The sequence below is a fragment of the Nannobrachium achirus genome (assembly GCF_963921795.1).
Source record: "Nannobrachium achirus genome assembly, chromosome: 7".
NCBI lineage: Eukaryota > Metazoa > Chordata > Actinopteri > Myctophiformes > Myctophidae > Nannobrachium > Nannobrachium achirus.
Genome location: NC_137816.1, coordinates 69,813,671 through 69,832,339, shown reverse-complemented (window position 1 = coordinate 69,832,339; position 18,669 = coordinate 69,813,671). Strand labels below are relative to the sequence as shown.

Here is an 18,669-nt window from a genome sequence, read left to right as displayed (position 1 = left end):
CAACTTTTTTTTTACCCCATTAAATCTAGTAAACATGATTTCAATCGCGATTTTGCATGTTCCACCCCCATACAACCCCATCTTTCATACAGGGCAGCCATCTTTGCTTACATAACATGTAAAACATAATGGCTATTTTCTCAAGAATGCCTGAACGGATTTCCAATCTGATTTTTTTTGTTTGAAAGCTGTGAACAAACTGCACAAACATGGTGCATGATCTGTGCACTATAAATTACATGGAAGTCTATGGAGACTTATGGCAGGGAGATCCCAAAGAAGGCATATTTAATTGGCAGTAACTGAGTTAACATGAGTAAATGCATTTAGTTATACTATAACTAAATGCATTTAGTTATACTATAACTAAATGCATTTGACATTAAATCAAAATGTTACATGTCAGGATTCCAATTCAAAAGAAGCAAAATTTGACGATCTGCAAGTTCAAAACACGTTACAGCACGACACATTTTGAGGTTGTAGATCTGCTATTTTTGCTTCTTTTGCATGAGATACTAGAATGACAAATTAGGACGTAGCAATATGCAATGTGGCCCTCTGGAGTGAAGGTGGAAATATGGCCCTCTGGAGTGAAGGTGGAAATATAGTGGCCCTCTGGAGTGAAGGTGGAAATATATTGGCCCTCTGGAGTGAAGGTGGAAATATAGTGGCCCTCTGGAGTGAAGGTGGAAATATAGTGGCCCTCTGGAGTGAAGGTGGAAATATAGTGGCCCTCTGGAGTGAAGGTGGAAATATAGTGGCCCTCTGGAGTGAAGGTGGAAATATAGTGGCCCTCTGGAGTGAAGGTGGAAATATAGTGGCCCTCTGGAGTGAAGGTGGAAATATAGTGGCCCTCTGGAGTGAAGGTGGAAATATAGTGGCCCTCTGGAGTGAAGGTGGAAATATAGTGGTCCTCTGGAGTGAAGGTGGAAATATAGTGGCCCTCTGGAGTGAAGGTGGAAATATAGTGGCCCTCTGGAGTGAAGGTGGAAATATAGTGGCCCTCTGGAGTGAAGGTGGAAATATAGTGGCCCTCGCCATCATCAAAGTTGCCACCCCTGTTTTATGTTTTCTCACATACTTTATCAATCAGACGGAGATGCTGACGACTCTGAGGAGATGGCAGCGGCTGACCTGGGGGTCAGCGACCGCCTGGACCTGGTCAACAACAACCGAGGTAAGATACGCACGCACGCACGCACGCACGCACGCACGCACGCACACGCGCACACACACACACACACACACACACACACACACACACACACACACACACACACACACACACACACACACACACACACACACACACACACACACACACACACACACACACACACACACTTTAATGAGCATTCTTTATAATAAACCATAGCTACCTATCATAAACATTCTTTATGAGTTTGACTGTATGGCGCTCTACAGACGGACAGCGGTTGCCGCCGGGGCTCCCGCTTGGATCTGCGAGGACCGCGCCGCGGTGATCCACAAACACACTCGCTCTTTGAGTAAACGCTGCGCGGTATTTCACAAAGATGAACACAATCCATCTCTCACCGCCCGCGTACGCATGCACAAACGAGCACGCTCGCGGGGATATTCACGGGACTGCGCCCGCTTGCCTCGCCGCCTCTAAACTTCGCTGCGCGGACGAAATAGCCGCCCGCCTCTCATTGAAAATGAATTGCTAGGAGGCGGTGACCGCGTACCGTGTGCAATCCCCTTAAGTCAGTCATACACATAGAGTACAGTAACATTATATACTGTATAATAAGCAGTATATCTTTGTGGTTCTTTATAAAGACATTCTAGAAAATCCCTGAGGCTCTAAGTGGTTCAAATGACATAATTGTCTTTGTGTGAGCACATGCGCACGCACGCACGCACGCACGCACACACGCACACACACACACACACACACACACACACACACACACACACACACACATTGAGGAAGTTGGTTGAGTGAACAGTTAGTTTCACACAGTGAGTTTCACAACATTAAACTGTAGCAACGTTTTATGAAACAACATTACAGACATGTTGTTTCTGCTCATAATGAACTCGTTTAGGCCAAAAAAAGTTTGAAAAACAATATTATTCAAATATTAGCCTACAAAAACAAATATGTTGCTACATAGCCTACTGTACATCAGGGGTTCCCAAACTGTTTTGTCTCAGGTCACCCCATAAATATTGTTTTAATCCGAGGCACCCCTACATTATAATTTTCACTCCCAGCACCTTATATTTATTGCGACCGTAGGTCGCATTTACTACCAAAACCTCCACAGGCTGTCTGTCTGTCTGTCTGTCTGTCTGTCTGTCTGTCTGTCAGTGAGTGAGTCCGTCACACTTTTGCCCTGCTCATATCTCCACAACCGTTGCCCCCATCCATGCCAAATTTTGCACACACACTCCTTGACTGCCAAACTACAACCTCCAAGGACCCCCGGAGCCCCAGGTCCCCCCAGGTCCCTGGGGGACCCCCAGATGTAAAAAATGACCAAATGTGCTCACACGTCACACGTCACACTTTTTCCCTGCTTATATCTCCGCACCCGTTGACCCGATCCATGCCAGATTTTACACACACACACACACACACACACACACACACACACACACACTCCTTGCCTGCCAAACTACAACCTCCAAGGACCCCCGGAGCCCCAGGGACCCCCAGGTCCCTGGGGGACCCCCAGATGTAAAAAATTACCAAATGTGCAAAAATGACCAAATGACCACCCCAACGGGGCTGCTCACGGGGAATTCCCGGGGACCACCGACTCCTGGTGCTCCAGAACGGATGCAAAAGTGGTGGCGCCCCCAGTGGAGGACCCCCTGCCACTGCAGCGCACATTAAATGCCGTAACTCGGGCTAGGAGCGTCCGGGAGAGCCGGGGCCGGTACCTATTCGTCCGCCAAGGCAACGCGGAGACCCCACCCCTCATTTCTCACATGGCCCTATTCTAGCGCCACCTTCAGGACGATTTGTAAAACACATTTTTGGACACTGCTCCTACAGTTTTTGCCCTAAAATCACGAATATCACTACACAGCATGTCTACACTCATGTCATCAACATGGATCAGGAAGATTTTGGAAAAACACATTTTTGTCCTATTTGTGGAGATAAGCCACCTACGGTCGCTTATCTCCCGATTAGGGAGTCTTACTGGTAGCATATTGTCGTTGCCGGGTGGAAACCTTGTATGTCCAAAACCGTTCCTTTTGTATTTATCATCTATAAAATGTACTAAACTAGTGAAAACAGCAGATCTACAAGCACACAACGCCTCGCATTGCGAGGCGTTGTGTGCTTGTAGATCGGCTTTTTTCACTAGTTTTGTGTGACAGTCTTGTATGATGAAGCAGGGCTTTGCTTTACCAAAAGACGTAGACATTTGAAACTTGGAGATACGAGGTTTCTGCCGACAGTGACGATATTTTAGTGATATGTTGCGAGGAAAACGTTGAGATAACAGCCAGTTTGGTTAGAACTGACTGAAAATAACTACTTCAAGTTTAAAATGATACTAAATATTTTTTAAAGTGTCCAAATAAATTCCAAATATTATCAAATGATCCCCTGGACTGCCGTCACGGCACCCCAGGGTGCCCTGTCACCCACTTTGAAAACCCCTGGTTTAGGCTACAAGCTCACAGCGCGGCACCGAGTGCAACGCTGCAAGCTTGTATATCTGCTATTTTAAAAAAATCGTCAACATTTGTGCAAGTCTTTTAATATGTTTGACCCCATTCTATAAATGTCTTTTAAATCCTTCCTCTAAATCAGTGGTTCTCAAACCTTTTCATGTCAAGGACCCCCAATTTGTATTTGGCCGTGGGCCCCCCCATCTCAAAATACGTTGTTCCATGCAGGGACCCCCCAGAAGCAAATATTTGAGTTACGAAGGTTTCCTTTTAAAAAGATATATTCAAATATATTTTTCAAACAAAATAGAAGATCTGCAAGCTCACAGGACAGCACTCGGTGCTGCGCTGTGAGCTTGTGGATCTGCTATTTTCAATAGTTAAACTAAAGATCAGCTGAGACTCGTTCCACACGCGGATCCTTGGGATGATATGAAAATGTCACATCACCATTATTGTGACCAAAGAAATTTACATTTACGATATTATCGCGAAAATCTAAATATCTCCTAACATCCATTATCCTGGGGGCGGAACGTTTTCCAACTAGGGAGTCTTACTGGTATGAATAGTAATAATTTCTTGATGGCCTCTTGTCTTGATAGTTAAAACAAGACGTCATGCTGCCTCTACGCTCCATTACAGGATTGATAACCCTAAAGCTTATTGATAAAGGCTCTCAATAGACCTTATTCACACCGTGGCCATCTTGGATCACATGACTTCCTGGGGTAGCAGTCTGCACAAGCCTGCATTACAAACCATTGTGAACAATGGAGCGATGGTCCCAAAATATGAGTTCTATTCAACCAATTTATTTTGACCAAATCGAGAAATGGGCAGATGACAACATCAACATCCCCAAAATGATTAAATAGAAGCACAATATTCATGGTAGTTAGGTTACACTCTTACTCTACAAAGACTTGCTACAGTATGCAGACTAGTGCTTGCTCTGCCATCATATAGTTAATATTACTGTATCGTGATTTTTGCATATTAATCAGAAACAATCTAACAACAAATAGTTAATATGATGGTGGAGCAAGCACTGCACAGATAGCAAGTCTTTGTACACAGTAAGGCTGCAACCTAACTTACCTTGAATATCGTTACCATGGATGTAATCAATCTACTGTAGCCCTTCTATTTAATCATTTTGGGGATGTTGATGTTGTCATCTGCCCATTTGTCGATTTGGTAACAAGAAATTGGTTAAACAGAACTCATATTTTGGGACCATCACTCCATTGTTCACAATGGTTTGTAATGCAGGCTGCTATCCCAGGAAGTCATGTGATCCAAGATGGCCGCAGTGTGAATAAGGTCTATCCACCTCTTTCCGCGGGAGTTTACTGGAGACTGTCTGGACCAAACTTCCGGTTTAACAGCAGACATACAAGCTCACGTCGCGTCGCAGATGCAGCCTGTTGTGAGCTTGTAAATCGGCGCCGGAAGCTCGGTACAGCGTCTGCGCAATGCACTATGGGGCGTTGGAAAGCCGTGGATACATTTGTATTAAGTTTGTAACAGGCTGGGGTTTGGTGCTCCATAAACCCCAGAAGTGCAGTTCAGGCCAAAGGTGGTACTGCAGCTGAAAATGCTCTGAGAGCCATTCAAAAATGAGAGAGGCTCTCTATTCAGGAGTGGTAATTTAGCCTCAAACCTTTTGAAAAACGTTTTTGGGACATAAACAATATGACATAAATACTTTTTAAATGCATGGTGTATCACCTTTAATACTCGTCAGGGCGGGGGGGTCCCCAGTTAAAATATCATTACCGTATTTTGGGGGTCACAGCCTGAAAAGGTTAGAACCACTGCCTTAGAGAAAAGAAGTGTGTTAAAATGTTTTAATTGTTTTGGCCATTTTAGCTATTTTGATTTCAGTGGGTGGGGGCATGCGTATACAAGTGGCTAAATATGTATTTTTAGACACATCAAGCCGCCGATGTCTTTATTACTATTTACAGTAACACTACTAGCACCCATAAGTCACATCTGACCATGAAAGATTGCAGAGCATCTTGAACCCTTAAACTCTTGTTGTAAAAAAACAAAGTTGGCCTTTAAATTGGAGGGAGGGCGAGCTCCAAAAGTGGCACTCGCACTGCGAGGCGTTGTGAGCTTGTATATCTGCTATTTTTGGCAAATAGCTTTGGTGTAGAGGGTGTAGGGGTAAAAGAGCAGACTAAGTACAGAGTGAAAGGTCAAGTTTATTAAGTATTGACGGTTCAAGTGGTTAAATATCTGAAAACACAAATTGACACATGAATCCAAAATGATGATTGTGCTGTCAAACAATGAAACTATATGGAATCTATGAACAGGTTCGGGGGTCCCTGCTTCATCTCTCTCTCCACTAAGGGGTCCATGGCCTGAAAACGTTGAAGACCCCTGCTATATGACATTTATGAAACGGCATATGCGGTTTTGGTCACGGCCCATGCCAAATTCCACTGTTGGATCACATCCCTTTGTGTTAAATCAGGCATAGGTATATTCTTTGCCTTTGTTGGTGCATTAATTTCTCTCTTATGCCTCATTCACACTACAGATATATAGTTGAACGTTTTGCTTGGTAATTCAATGTAATCTCAATGGAAACCAGCTTTAAAGATGCAGGAGACCCTGAGAACGAAGCTTTGAAAGCTTTAAAGCTGGTTTCCATTGAGATTACATTGAATTACCAAGCTAAACGTTCAACTATATATCTGTAGTGTGAATGAGGCTTAAGTGAAACCGTTTGTCCATCGTTGTCTTTCACGTCACGTCGTTCCACGCAGTCCCCGCCTTCCACGACCCCATCCTGATTGGAGGAGACATCGCCGTGGATACGGAGGCGGAGAAAGACAGCGATCTCTGCTCTACGATTGGCTGCCTGTGGGGGAAGTGGAACGATGGGAAAGTCTACATCCCTTATCACATCTCCAACCAGTTCTGTAAGTAGATATTATTGTTTTTGAGCGGTGCTAACCGCTCCTATAGACCGCTTTTTTACCAAAACCATGATGTCACAAATGATGATGACATGAGTCCGCTAGACCAATGAAACACTTAGATTCTGTTGATCTGTCCATGATGTCATAGTCACATAGGCACCCGATTGGTTAACTCTGATTTAGAACGCGTTTAGGCCGCCTAAATACGTCATAAAAAATTATTGAGCGGTGCTAACCTTGAATTTCTCAATTGTATGAGTCATGTATTATTATCTATAATACATGAAAACAAACCACACTTTTAGACAGAGCGCTTTAATCACAGGGCCCTGTCTAAAAGTGTGGTTTTTTTTCCATGTATTATAGATAAATACATGACTCATACAATCAGCAATGTCAGTTCTCTGAGGTTTCATGAAACAAAATGTATAATAAAACACACTGATAACAGATTTCACAAAACCGAATGAATCTCATCTCAGTAATGTTCTGACGGAACGTGATGTGCTTCTGAAGACAGTGAATCACGTGATTTCCTACTGTACTTTTCCTGCCATAAGTTGAATTAACTTTTCTCCAAAAACAGACTGTATAAATTATAACTAAATAGTATAAACAATAAAGAGCCACCTGCATGACAGAATCAAGACAGGACACAACATGACAGTGATATGCCAGATATGATGAGTCTGTCTACAGGGATTGCTGGTACTCAACCTTGCCCACAATGTCAAGACCATGGTGCTTCATTGATGGAATTGCAGCGGAAAGGGTCAGCAGATACCATACTAGTTTCATTACCTGAAGGAGTTCGGAGCGAGCCCCCGCATCCTCAGGCTGTATTACAACAACTCCATTGAAAGCACTCTGTCAGGCTGCTGTGTCACAGCCTGGTATGGCATCTGCACCATTAAAAAACGGAAAAGCCTACTGTATGTTGTGGTGCGTTGGGCCAAGTACATAATGGCTGGTGGGCTCTCCTCACTCCATGAGCCGTACGATGAGCAGTGTGTAGTCAAAGCTCACTGAACAGGACAGTCACCACCCCAGTCACGACCTCTTCATCTCACTTCTACAGCCGTGGCTATGGAAGGAGGTCTAGTATCAAATGCAAAAGCACCAGCTTTCTGAACAGCTTCCTCCCGCCTCTGACTGTTGAACAAGGCCTGAACACCGCATGTCACCCGGCTGGCCTGCCACAATGGAACACTTTCTTTGACTGACTGTTTTTTCTATGTTGGATTGCCTACCTTCATGTGGATTCTTCCCCTATGAGACCTACTTTTCCTTTGAAAACTTGGAACTACAGTACCATGTGCCATGTGTGCCACTGTTATCTGTGAGGATTTTGAAATCACCTGACTCATTTTTATTTTTGGAATATTAATATATACAAAAAAAGATTATGCTGTCACTAATGAGGGAACATGAGTTAACTAGACCAAATGTTCCGCCCCAGGATAACGGATGATTCTTTGGTCAAAATAATCGTGGTATGAAATTCAAATACTTCGGCTTTGCCGAAATAATTAGTATAGGGTCATAAACAAAAATCTAGAGGCAAATAAGATCACTGGTTGCCTAACTGACGACCACCAGAGTCATCAGGCTCTGGTGGCAGAGCTGGTTCTGTCCAGAGATGGTTCCGTCCTCTGTATGGTGTAAAGGTCAGGACACACGAAAACCTTATATAGTCTGAGCAGACCTCTAGACTGACATCATACACAACACAAAGAATATTGCCATGCATGCCTATCAACACTGATTCGCGCAGGCGCCCTTACAGGAATTAGTTTGCACCGCTCACTTCGCACGGTGATGATGACACAAGTCCGTTAGACCAATGAAACACTTCGATTCTGTTGATCTGTCCATGATGTCATAGTCACATAGGCACCCGATTGGTTAACTCTGATTTAGAACGCGTTTAGGCCGTGTAAAATACGTCATAACACGTTTAGGCCGCCTAACCTTGAATTTCAAAATTGTATTAGATGAATATTCACTTATAAGCGATAACATAACCACACTTTTAGACAGAAAATTTGCACAGTTTGTGGCCTTTGATCGGTCCGAGAAATCTTACTCCCCTGCTCTCTCCCACCCTTCCTGTCTCTCTATACTGAATGACTATCAACATTCAAACATAATTGCCCCAAAATTATATATATTTCTTTATTTCTGAGCGGTGCTAAACGCTCCTACGTCTGGCTTTGCCTGTTTGTATGTAGGCTACGTATGTAGCCTACATATTAGTATTAACCAATTAAATTTCATGAGAGATGACGTTATTGTGATATCACAATAAATGTTATATAATAGGTTAATCTATACAAAACTAGACCAGGTCAACCTGGTTGTGCCAGACCCCCTGTCTGTCATCATCATTTATGACATCATGCCTTTTGTAGGCATGTCATCATCATGTCATCATCATATATACCCTTTATATAGAAAACCCGGACAGACCGACATTTGCTTATGTAGGCCTACCCATTTCATGGGTCTGGCAATAAGTAGTATAATATTATTGTGCAAGTAACTGAAAACTAGAAGTTATAATTGTTGTAATAACAAGTATTTAAAGAAAAGGCTTGAAAATCAAAGTCCACAGTATATCATACTCCCTAAATATTTTTGCACCGCTCACTTCGCACGGGTGCGATTTTTTAATACCCGGCTTGTTTGAATGCTTGATTCTGATTGGTCAGTTGCTGAAATCAGCGGTCTGTTATTTCTGGATAACAGACCACTCCGCTCTATAACAGACCGCTGCCTAATCAAAGACTCAGAGCAGCTGCTGCAGTCCAGCTGCACTGTGTGAATCTTGTGCCGTATCCAACATGTCAGCCATGTAAACAAACACACAGCGACATTTAGAACTAAACGTTGCTCTCAAGAATGTTTTTAAAAATATTTTAAGCGAGAAACAGACGACGCAGTTTCAGAAAATGGATTATATCTAATCAGTACTTCCTTGTTTTCCAAGGCGACTGTGTTTGTGGAACACTTCCAGCCGTCTGTAAACAAGGAAATACTTTGTTTTGTTTTTAGTTTTGAGTCAAATTATTAATTTTATTTAGTAGCCAGGTAATAAGCGGGATAATGAATGGATCCTTGGTGAATGACGATACATAACATCCCTTCGGCCTGATAACTCCCAGAGGCGACGGACGGCCTGATATATAACAGGCCGTTGGTCTGTTATGAGAAATGGAGCGAACCTGTTTGGCCTAAACATGGAGCGTGTGGATAACACTATATATGGAGATAGTCCAGTCCATCATGTCATATGGGACTACCATCATAGACAGTAGCCATTGTTACAGTTTACAGTTTACAGTTTAGGCATTTAGCAGACGCTTTTAATCCAAAGCGACTTACAATAAGCAGATAACATCACAATAATAAACAAGATAATATGTCAGAGCATCAACAATATAACAAATGCAAATGGATATTTATCTAGAAAAAACACAGTATAATCAAAGTTCTAAAAACCTAAAGACAAAAAACTAATGCTAACTAGCTTCATGTATGGTCACTGACTTTTCTGTAGTGCTATGGGTTTAGGTGGAGTCTGAAAAGGTGAGTCTTCAGTCCACGGCGAAAGCTAGCGAGTGAGTCCGTTGTTCTAAGTGCGACAGGGAGTTTATTCCACAACTTGGGGGCCAGGAGGGCAAACTGTCTCGGACGCGTGGATTTTTGCCCTGGAGTTTTTAGCGAGGGTTCTGTCAGCATCCCTGTGTTGGCTGATCTAAGTGAGCGGGTGGGGGTGTAGGGGTTGATCAGGTTTTGGAGTCTTTGGCTGCTTTGAAGGTCAGCATCAGTGTTTTGTATTCAGTGCGGGCCGCAACCGGGAGCCAGTGGAGGCTGCGGAGAAGGGGAGAGACATGTGAGAACTTAGGCTGGTTGAAGACCAGTCGTGCCGCGGCATTTTGGATCAGTTGGAGAGGTTTAAGTGCACATGCCGGGAGACCAGTGAGGAGAGAGTTACAATAGTCAAGCTTTGATATGACAGATGTCTGAATGAGGAGCTGGGCTGCCTCCTGGGTGAGGAAGGGTCTGACCTTACGGATGTTATAGAGTGTGAACCTACAGGACCGGGTGACTGATGCAATGTGTGCCTTGAATGATAGCTGGCTGTCCAGGACCACACCAAGGTTTCTAGCAGTAGGAACTGAAGTCACCAATGCATTATCTATGGAAATAGTGAGATCTTGCATGGGGCAAGACTTAGCTGGGAAGAAGAGTAGCTCCGTCTTGTCCGGGTTCAGCTTAAGGTGGTGGGCTGACATCCACTGTGAGATGTCGGCCAGACATGCAGCAATGCGTTCTTCCATTCTTGCGTTCTTCCATTGTTAGGCCGGAGTCAATGGCTGTCTGTCTGACTGTCTGTACAGGAAGTGATGTCACATGACATACGTTTTATGCCCATATACGAGTCATTCTGTACCACATCTCCATGTTTAGGCAAACTCCACACAGAAAGGCCCTATCGCCAACCCCACCTAGGGTGTGGGCGATAGGGCCTTTCTGTGTGGAGTTTGCATGTTCTCCCCGTGTCTCCTAGGGTTGATACCCTCGCAAAAACATGAACAAACTCCCCCCAGAATGACAACAACTAGAATCGTCAGAGAAACGCTGTGGTTGGCCAGATGGTCAAGAATTGTCACCCTGAGGTTGCATGTCACCCTCAGGTGTCTTAGTATATTGTCATTCACCGCGGAGCCATTCATTATCCCTTACCTATGAGAAATGTCACAGCTTGTCCGTGTATGTCGCTCTGATATCATGATCTGGCTTCACTGTGATGTCACACTAACAGAATCCCTTTCATGCCCATATATGGAGTTCCCTGATGTCATCAATATATTAAGCCCATATCTAACAGGACTTCATATGGGAATGCCCATATATGGAGGAAGACAGCCCATATCTGTGTGGCTGGTTCTACAGACAGGGATCTCCATGTATGGGCATAAAAGGGTATGATGTCAGATGTCATAGACGTCATAGGACTTTCACATAACGAATAACTGAGTAAGCATGTTTGGGCTCTCACAGCATATCTCTGTATACAGTACATGGATCTCCATATATGGGTACCAGGGGTCTCCATATATGGGTAACTTAGCCATAAATCATAACACCTGTAGAGGTCGATAATATTGGGACGTTACGTCTATACAGGAGTTATAAGGGAGAGTCAGAAGGCTCTTGATGGTTGAGCTCTAATGTCCATTTTCAGAGTCTCATCGCTTTCCTTGTTCTTGGGTAAAAATGACCAAACATATAACGTGGCGTTGATCGCCGTCGCTATTCGCTCATACTAGGACATGACGTTTTTCGTATGCGGAAGTATTCCAACGTTCTGTCGTTCTGAAGGCGGAAGCATTCCGACGAGGAAACGCGAGTCTCGTAGAAGTTTGAGTAAACATTAATTTATTGGAAACATATGGACTAAACACATGCCGACGAGTGGGCTCATCGGTAGATAGAAAGCTGTTTGGACGATGCGGTGAGCACCTTATTGATTTGTACATGTTTTGAGGCCAATATGGACGTTGGAGCTCAACCAGTGAGAGCCCTCTGACTCCCCTTTATAACTCCAGTAGAGACGTTACGTCTGAATATTAGCGGTTCAATATACTGGTACATCACTGTCCAGATGGCTCAGACATGGCGCGACCTTGCCGCTTGCCGCCCTGAGGCGTCTTACTAGTAATACTGCTCTTTTATTGAGACAAAGGTCAAAGGTCATGTCTCAACCTAGACACAGTTTTATTCATTTTATCCCCTGAGTGAGCCAGGAGGCAGGCTCTATTGGCTGAGCGGTTAGACATTGTGGCAGCAGGCCCGGGTTCAAATCCGGGGTTGGAAGAACACTGAACACATCTGTGTCACTTTAGATTTGAAGCACTTTAAACAATATTTCATGCTTTAACTATAAAAAAATAGCAGATCTACAAGCTCGCAGTGCCGCACTGCGAGCTTGTAGAACTGCTATTTTTGAAATATCGTGAACATTATATTGTGCAAGTCTTTGAATAATTTCGACCCGATTCTATAAATGTCTTATAAAATCCTTCTTCTAAATCAGTGGTTATCAAACTTTTTCATGTCAAGGACCCTTAAAGTTGTACCATGTAACTTTTTTTATAAAACAAATCTTAAAATTGTCCTAACTGTTAAATCGCTAAAGTTTTAGAACACCCACTCCGTTATTTTCAGCTTCTGAAGCCTTCTCTTTATATGTTTTCTATGATCCTGGCCGTGGACCGGATTTCGCGCCAAAATGACGTAATCTGCATCATCTGTATACGTTGTGTATACGTTGCCCAATCACATCGCCGATCATGCACACATGGTACACTACCGGCCAATCACAGCTTATCTGCTCTGGTCTCCAGGAAGCGCCTCCGCTTGGCTACAGTGTTTACCATGGTGAAGGATTTTAACCTCTTAATCCACAAATCCTGGCCAGAAAATTACGTTCTACCATGCGTTCTACCCCTCCACGGATTACTATCGGTCGCGGTGGTTTACGGCGCCGCTCCGGTGGTCCGCGGCGGTGGTCCGCGACGACTCCGGACGAAAAACGGCCGAAAAAAGCAATACCGCTACTGACCACTAGTTGAACTTACACAGTATAGCTTTAAAATCACATGTATTTGGCCATGGACCCCCATCTCAAAACATGCTGTTCCAGGGACCACCCAGAACAAACGTTCGCTTTTAAAAAAGATATATTCCATTTTTCAAAAATTGCAGATCTACAAACTCGCAGCGCGGCACAAAGCCGCGCGGTGAAAGCCGCTTCCAAGGTGTGGCTTTCTCTGTCCCGTACATGTCTCGTGCATGCAGAATTGAGGATTGTCAAGCTTCACATGACAATTTGGCCCTCCAAATAAAATCATTCATTCATTCAGAATTCATACAAATATAGAACTAAAGTACATAGAAAGTATAGATCTAGAACACAGATTTCATAGCTCTAGAACACATAGAATAACACATAGAATTCACCGCTTCACTTCGAGCCGAGGTTTGATGTTTTTCAATAGTTAAAGCATTAAATATTTCGAGGCCTAAATGGGCCAACAGGTCTCAGTGTGGTGGATTCCTGTGGTCTCATTAAAAGCAGACAGCGTGTGAGGGTAAAACTGCTACCCTACGCTGTGTTAAAATCACCACTTCTACACCAATTACACCCACAGGTCTGTGCGTGTTTATGGGTGTAGGCCTACTGTACAGGGAGCTGTCTGGAAGTCTGTCTGTGTGTGTGTGTGTGTGTGTGTGCGCGCACACGCGCGTGCGTGTGTGTACGTGCATGCACGTCAGAGCTAATCTCAAGAATGTATTTTGGTAGAAAATTGTATATTTACAATCATACCGCCCCGTTGTATGATTGTAAATATGCCATTTAGGGTGTTTAAATGTCTGTCTGTCTGTCTGTCTGTCCTCCACCCAGAAGGATTTAATGGGGACCGTACCTATGTTCCCCAGGTTCTATGTTCCCCATTTACCCCCTCAAAAAAGGTTCTATGTTCCCCATTTACCCCCACAAAAAAGGTTCTATGTTCCCCATTTACCCCCTCAAAAAAGGTTCTATGTTCCCCATTTACCCCCTCAAAAAAGGTTCTATGTTCCCCATTTACCCCCACAAAAAAGGTTCTATGTTCCCCATTTACCCCCTCAAAAAAGGTTCTATGTTCCCCATTTACCCCCACAAAAAAGGTTCTATGTTCCCCATTTACCCCCTCAAAAAAGGTTCTATGTTCCCCATTTACCCCCTCAAAAAAGGTTCTATGTTCCCCATTTACCCCCTCAAAAAAGGTTCTATGTTCCCCATTTACCCCCAAAAAAAAGGTTCTATGTTCCCCGCTCATCCAAAAATGCAGGAAACATTCATTTCAAATGATTAAAGACAGGGTGAAATCAAAAACAAGTTTTTCACACTTTTAGAGCATATCTGTAGTGATAATATGGCCATACCTAACACTAGATGCCAAAACAATTGACAATAAACAATGTTTGTGTATATTTATATCAAAGGTCCCTAAATAGACCATTCTTAATTACTTCCTGTGAACACAAATTGAAAAAGTGATGACATAGACAGGCCCGCTTGCATATAAATGAACCTGTTTGTTTCCCATTGCTGGCTCCCATTACTCCCATTACTCCCATTACTCCCATTACTCCCATTACTCCCATTACTCAGATTTTAAATCCCGTCAGGCAGCAGCCATTCGCAACGGGTAAAACAAACCTTGTCTGTCTGTCTGTCTGTCTGTCTGTCTGTCTGTCTGTCTGTCTGTCTGTCTGTCTGTCCTCTCAGCCTCCACCCAGAAGTCCATCATCACCAGAGGTCTGGAGTCTTTCTCCACGGTGTCCTGTGTTCGCTTCAGACCAAACCAGAGGCTGGACAAAGACTGGCTCAACATCGAGTCAGGCAGCGGGTACGACTCCTCATTCCTGGCTCTATGGAGCAGTGTTGATTTAGTCAACTAAAACTAAGACGAAAAATGTTCGTCGACTACCTTTTTTCACTGACGAAAACTAAATAGTAACTAAATAAAAACTAAATAAAAACTAAATAGTAACTAAATAAAAACTAAATAAAAACTAAATAGTAACTAAATAAAAACTAAATAGTAACTAAATAAAAACTAAATAAAAACTAAATAGTAACTAAATAAAAACTAAATAAAAACTAAATAGTAACTAAATAAAAACTAAATAGTAACTAAATAAAAACTAAATAAAAACTAAATAGTAACTAAATAAAAACTAAATAGTAACTAAATAAAAACTAAATAAAAACTAAATAGTAACTAAATAAAAACTAAATAAAAACTAAATAGTAACTAAATAAAAACTAAATAGTAACTAAATAAAAACTAAATAAAAACTAAATAGTAACTAAATAAAAACTAAATAAAAACTAAATAGTAACTAAATAAAAACTAAATAGTAACTAAATAAAAACTAAATAAAAACTAAATAAAAACTAAGCTGTGATGACTAAAACTAAGACTAAATATATTGACAATTTTGTCAACAAATAACAACTATAAAATAAATAAAAATTTCACAGTAGGGACCAGTGGAGAAGAGATCCAGTAGAACTAAAAGAGTCATTTTATGTTTGGTTTCACTCAGGTGTTGCAATCTGAAAATAGCAGATCTACAAGCTCACAACGCGTCGCAGCACGACGCGTTGTGAGCTTGTAGATCGGCTATTTTCAGAGTGCAACCAAGAGTGTAAAATCAGCCATTACGACACCAAAAAGGCCCGCCAAAAATGTTTTGACGACAAAATCAACTGTACATTTAGTCGACTAAAACATCATGATATTTAGTCGACTAAAATATGACAAACTAAAACATTTCAGATGACTAAAATCTGACTAAAACTAAAACATTTCAGATGACTAAAATCTGACTAAAACTAAATCACATTTTATTCAAAAGACTGCAACTAAAACTAAATCAAACATTTGCTGCCGAAATTAACACTGCTAGTGAGGCTGCCGTTGCTTTTTACAGAGGGGGCGCTAGAGAGCTGTGCTGCTTCAAAAACATCTTTTCACTTCCTCCCAAGTAAGGAAGTGACAGTATTGCCAAAGAAACAAGCGGCCAGGTCTATGAAAAAATAAGCATTTACATTTTGCATTTGAAAATAATTTAGCTGTGTGGAGGTCCCTGGCACCACATATATTCAGATGGGGGTCTGCGACTGTGGACAAATATGTTAATCTGGGGTCCTTGATATGAAAAGATTTGGGAACAACTGGTTAAAACAAATTGGTAAGTAGGCCTAAGCCCAATAAGCAGCTGCACTATTTATTTTTAAAATACACAAATTCTCCTTTTGCACAAAGTAGTGCAAAGCAAGATAGAGGGCTCCAGATCCCTTTGAGTCACACCCTACCACTACTTCCTGTTCATCCACAGAGCATTGATTCTAGTCGTTTTCTCCATTAGATTAAAGTCCTTTCTTTTCACTTTTTTTAACTTTCATTACTTGTCAAAATACATTTTATTTGTCTGCCTCATCTTTTTAGCATCCCAAGTAATAAAAGTTGTAAAAAGTGAAAAGAAATCTAATGGAGAAAACAACTAGTTTTCTTTGGTTTTGGACCCACATTTTGGGTACAAATGCAACCAAATGGACCCTAACTTGTCTTATTTGGTTCCATTAGGGTCCATTTGGTTCCATTAGTACACTCTCTGAGTTGCATACCCATAAGGGTCCATTTGGTTCCTATCTTTTAGCTGGGGACCCCCTGGAACTCCCTCAAGGACCCCCTGCTTTTTTGATTGATTGAAGAATTTATTAGAAGTTTGCAATAGAAAAAAGTACAGTTTCATGACAAATCACTGGTACAAGGTCAACTAAAAGGAGATCCTAGAAAGCCGAGGCTTATTTCCACAGGAACCACACTTTAAGTATCTCATATAAAGTTGAAAGACAGACAGAACATAGTACTTTATCTAGGATAATATCAGTTTCAAAAGCATAACATCAAATACAAAGGTAGAAAAAAAGGGTGGGGGTAGCATAGGGGCTTAGTCTAATTACAAGTCACGAGTAGCAGCCGCCTGAAGGTGACTTTTCATACCAGTTTTGAAGGAGGCTAGGGATTTGCTCTCCTTTAAGGCTTGTGGAAGGGCGTTCCACATGTTGATGCTCATGCCACGAAAGTCTCAAGCAAGATCTTACCTGAGTTGTCGGGACGTTCTGACAGGGAAAGGTGTTCAGTGTAATATCCATTATCCTGTGCATTCTAATAGACCATATTCACACCGCGGCCATCTTGGATCACATGACCTTCTGGGGTAGCAGTCTGCACAAGCCTGCATTACAAACCATTGTGAACAATGGAGCGATGGTCCCAAAATATGACTTCTATTCAACCAATTTATTTTTACCAAATTGACAAATGGGCAGATGACAACATCAACATCCCCAAAATGATTAAATAGAAGGGTATTATCCACAATATTCATGGTAGTTAGGTTGCAGTGTTACTCTGTACAAAGACTTGCTACAGTATGCAGACTAATGCTTGCTCTGCCTTCATATTGTTAATATTACAACTTTTTCTTGGAAAAACGGATGCTAAAATAAAAAATAATGTTTCGAAAATATGTTATATAAAAATAAGCTTCATACATGTGTTTCTATTAAAAAATGACCACAAAAAGCGTAAAATAATGATAACATAATCATTTTGGCCGTTATCGGACGGACACTTTGTTTACATTCTAGTCTTTTAGACTAGCATCCTTTTTTCAAGAAAAAGTTGACTATAGCTCCTTTAATATGATAGTGGAGCAAGCACTGCACAGATAGCAAGTCTTTGTACACAGTAAGGTTGCAGCCTAACTACCATGAATATTGTGGATAATACCCTTCTATTTAATCCTTTTGGGGATGATGATGTTGTCATCTGCCCATTTATCAATTTGGTAAAAATAAATTGGTTGAACAGAACTCATATTTAGGGACCATCGCTCAATTGTTCACAATGGTTTGTAATGCAGGCTTGTGCAGACTGCTACCCCAGGAAGTCATGTGATCCAAGATGGCCGCGGTGTGAATATGGTCTATAAAATCCAAACTTTGCGTTTCTCCACAGCAGGCAGTCACGTTAGGTTGCATGCTTTGTTTACACTGCACAGTCAGCTGTGAGGCTGTCACATGCCATGGTGTGTCTCATAGAAAAATGCTACCTTAGGGGGGCGCCATTTCACACTGAGAACACCAGCGCAGTATGAATGAGTCTGATTAATGCCAGGGGCCTCATATTGGTGCGGCGCGGAAACTTGGCGCTCCAGGCAAGCGCCTGTTTCACCTCTCCCAATGAAGAGATTTTATGAACTTAAATACAAATACATTGGACATAAAATAAGCTAGTCAAGTAATTAAAGCGGGTAGTTTTTCCATGTTTGAAATTGAAATAATATAATATAATATAATAATATATCAGTATTCCGATAATAACCTGCGGGCCGCATTAAGTGAAGGTGGGGGCCGCATGTGGCCCCCGGGCCG

General features: G+C 42.1%; 1 protein-coding gene across 1 annotated transcript in view; it reads left to right on the top strand.

Moving 5' to 3' along the window:
* Window positions 1-1,122: 1,122 nt before the first annotated feature.
* LOC308288952 (uncharacterized protein) overlaps window positions 1,123-18,669 on the top strand; it is a gene marked incomplete at both ends in the record, with an annotated part of 46,920 nt that continues 29,373 nt past the window's right edge. Inside the window, 3 exons of the mRNA XM_080730425.1 lie at window positions 1,123-1,180; window positions 6,447-6,602; window positions 14,947-15,067. Coding sequence (XP_080586551.1) covers window positions 1,123-1,180; window positions 6,447-6,602; window positions 14,947-15,067 — 335 coding nt within the window. The remainder of the gene's footprint in view (window positions 1,181-6,446; window positions 6,603-14,946; window positions 15,068-18,669) is intronic.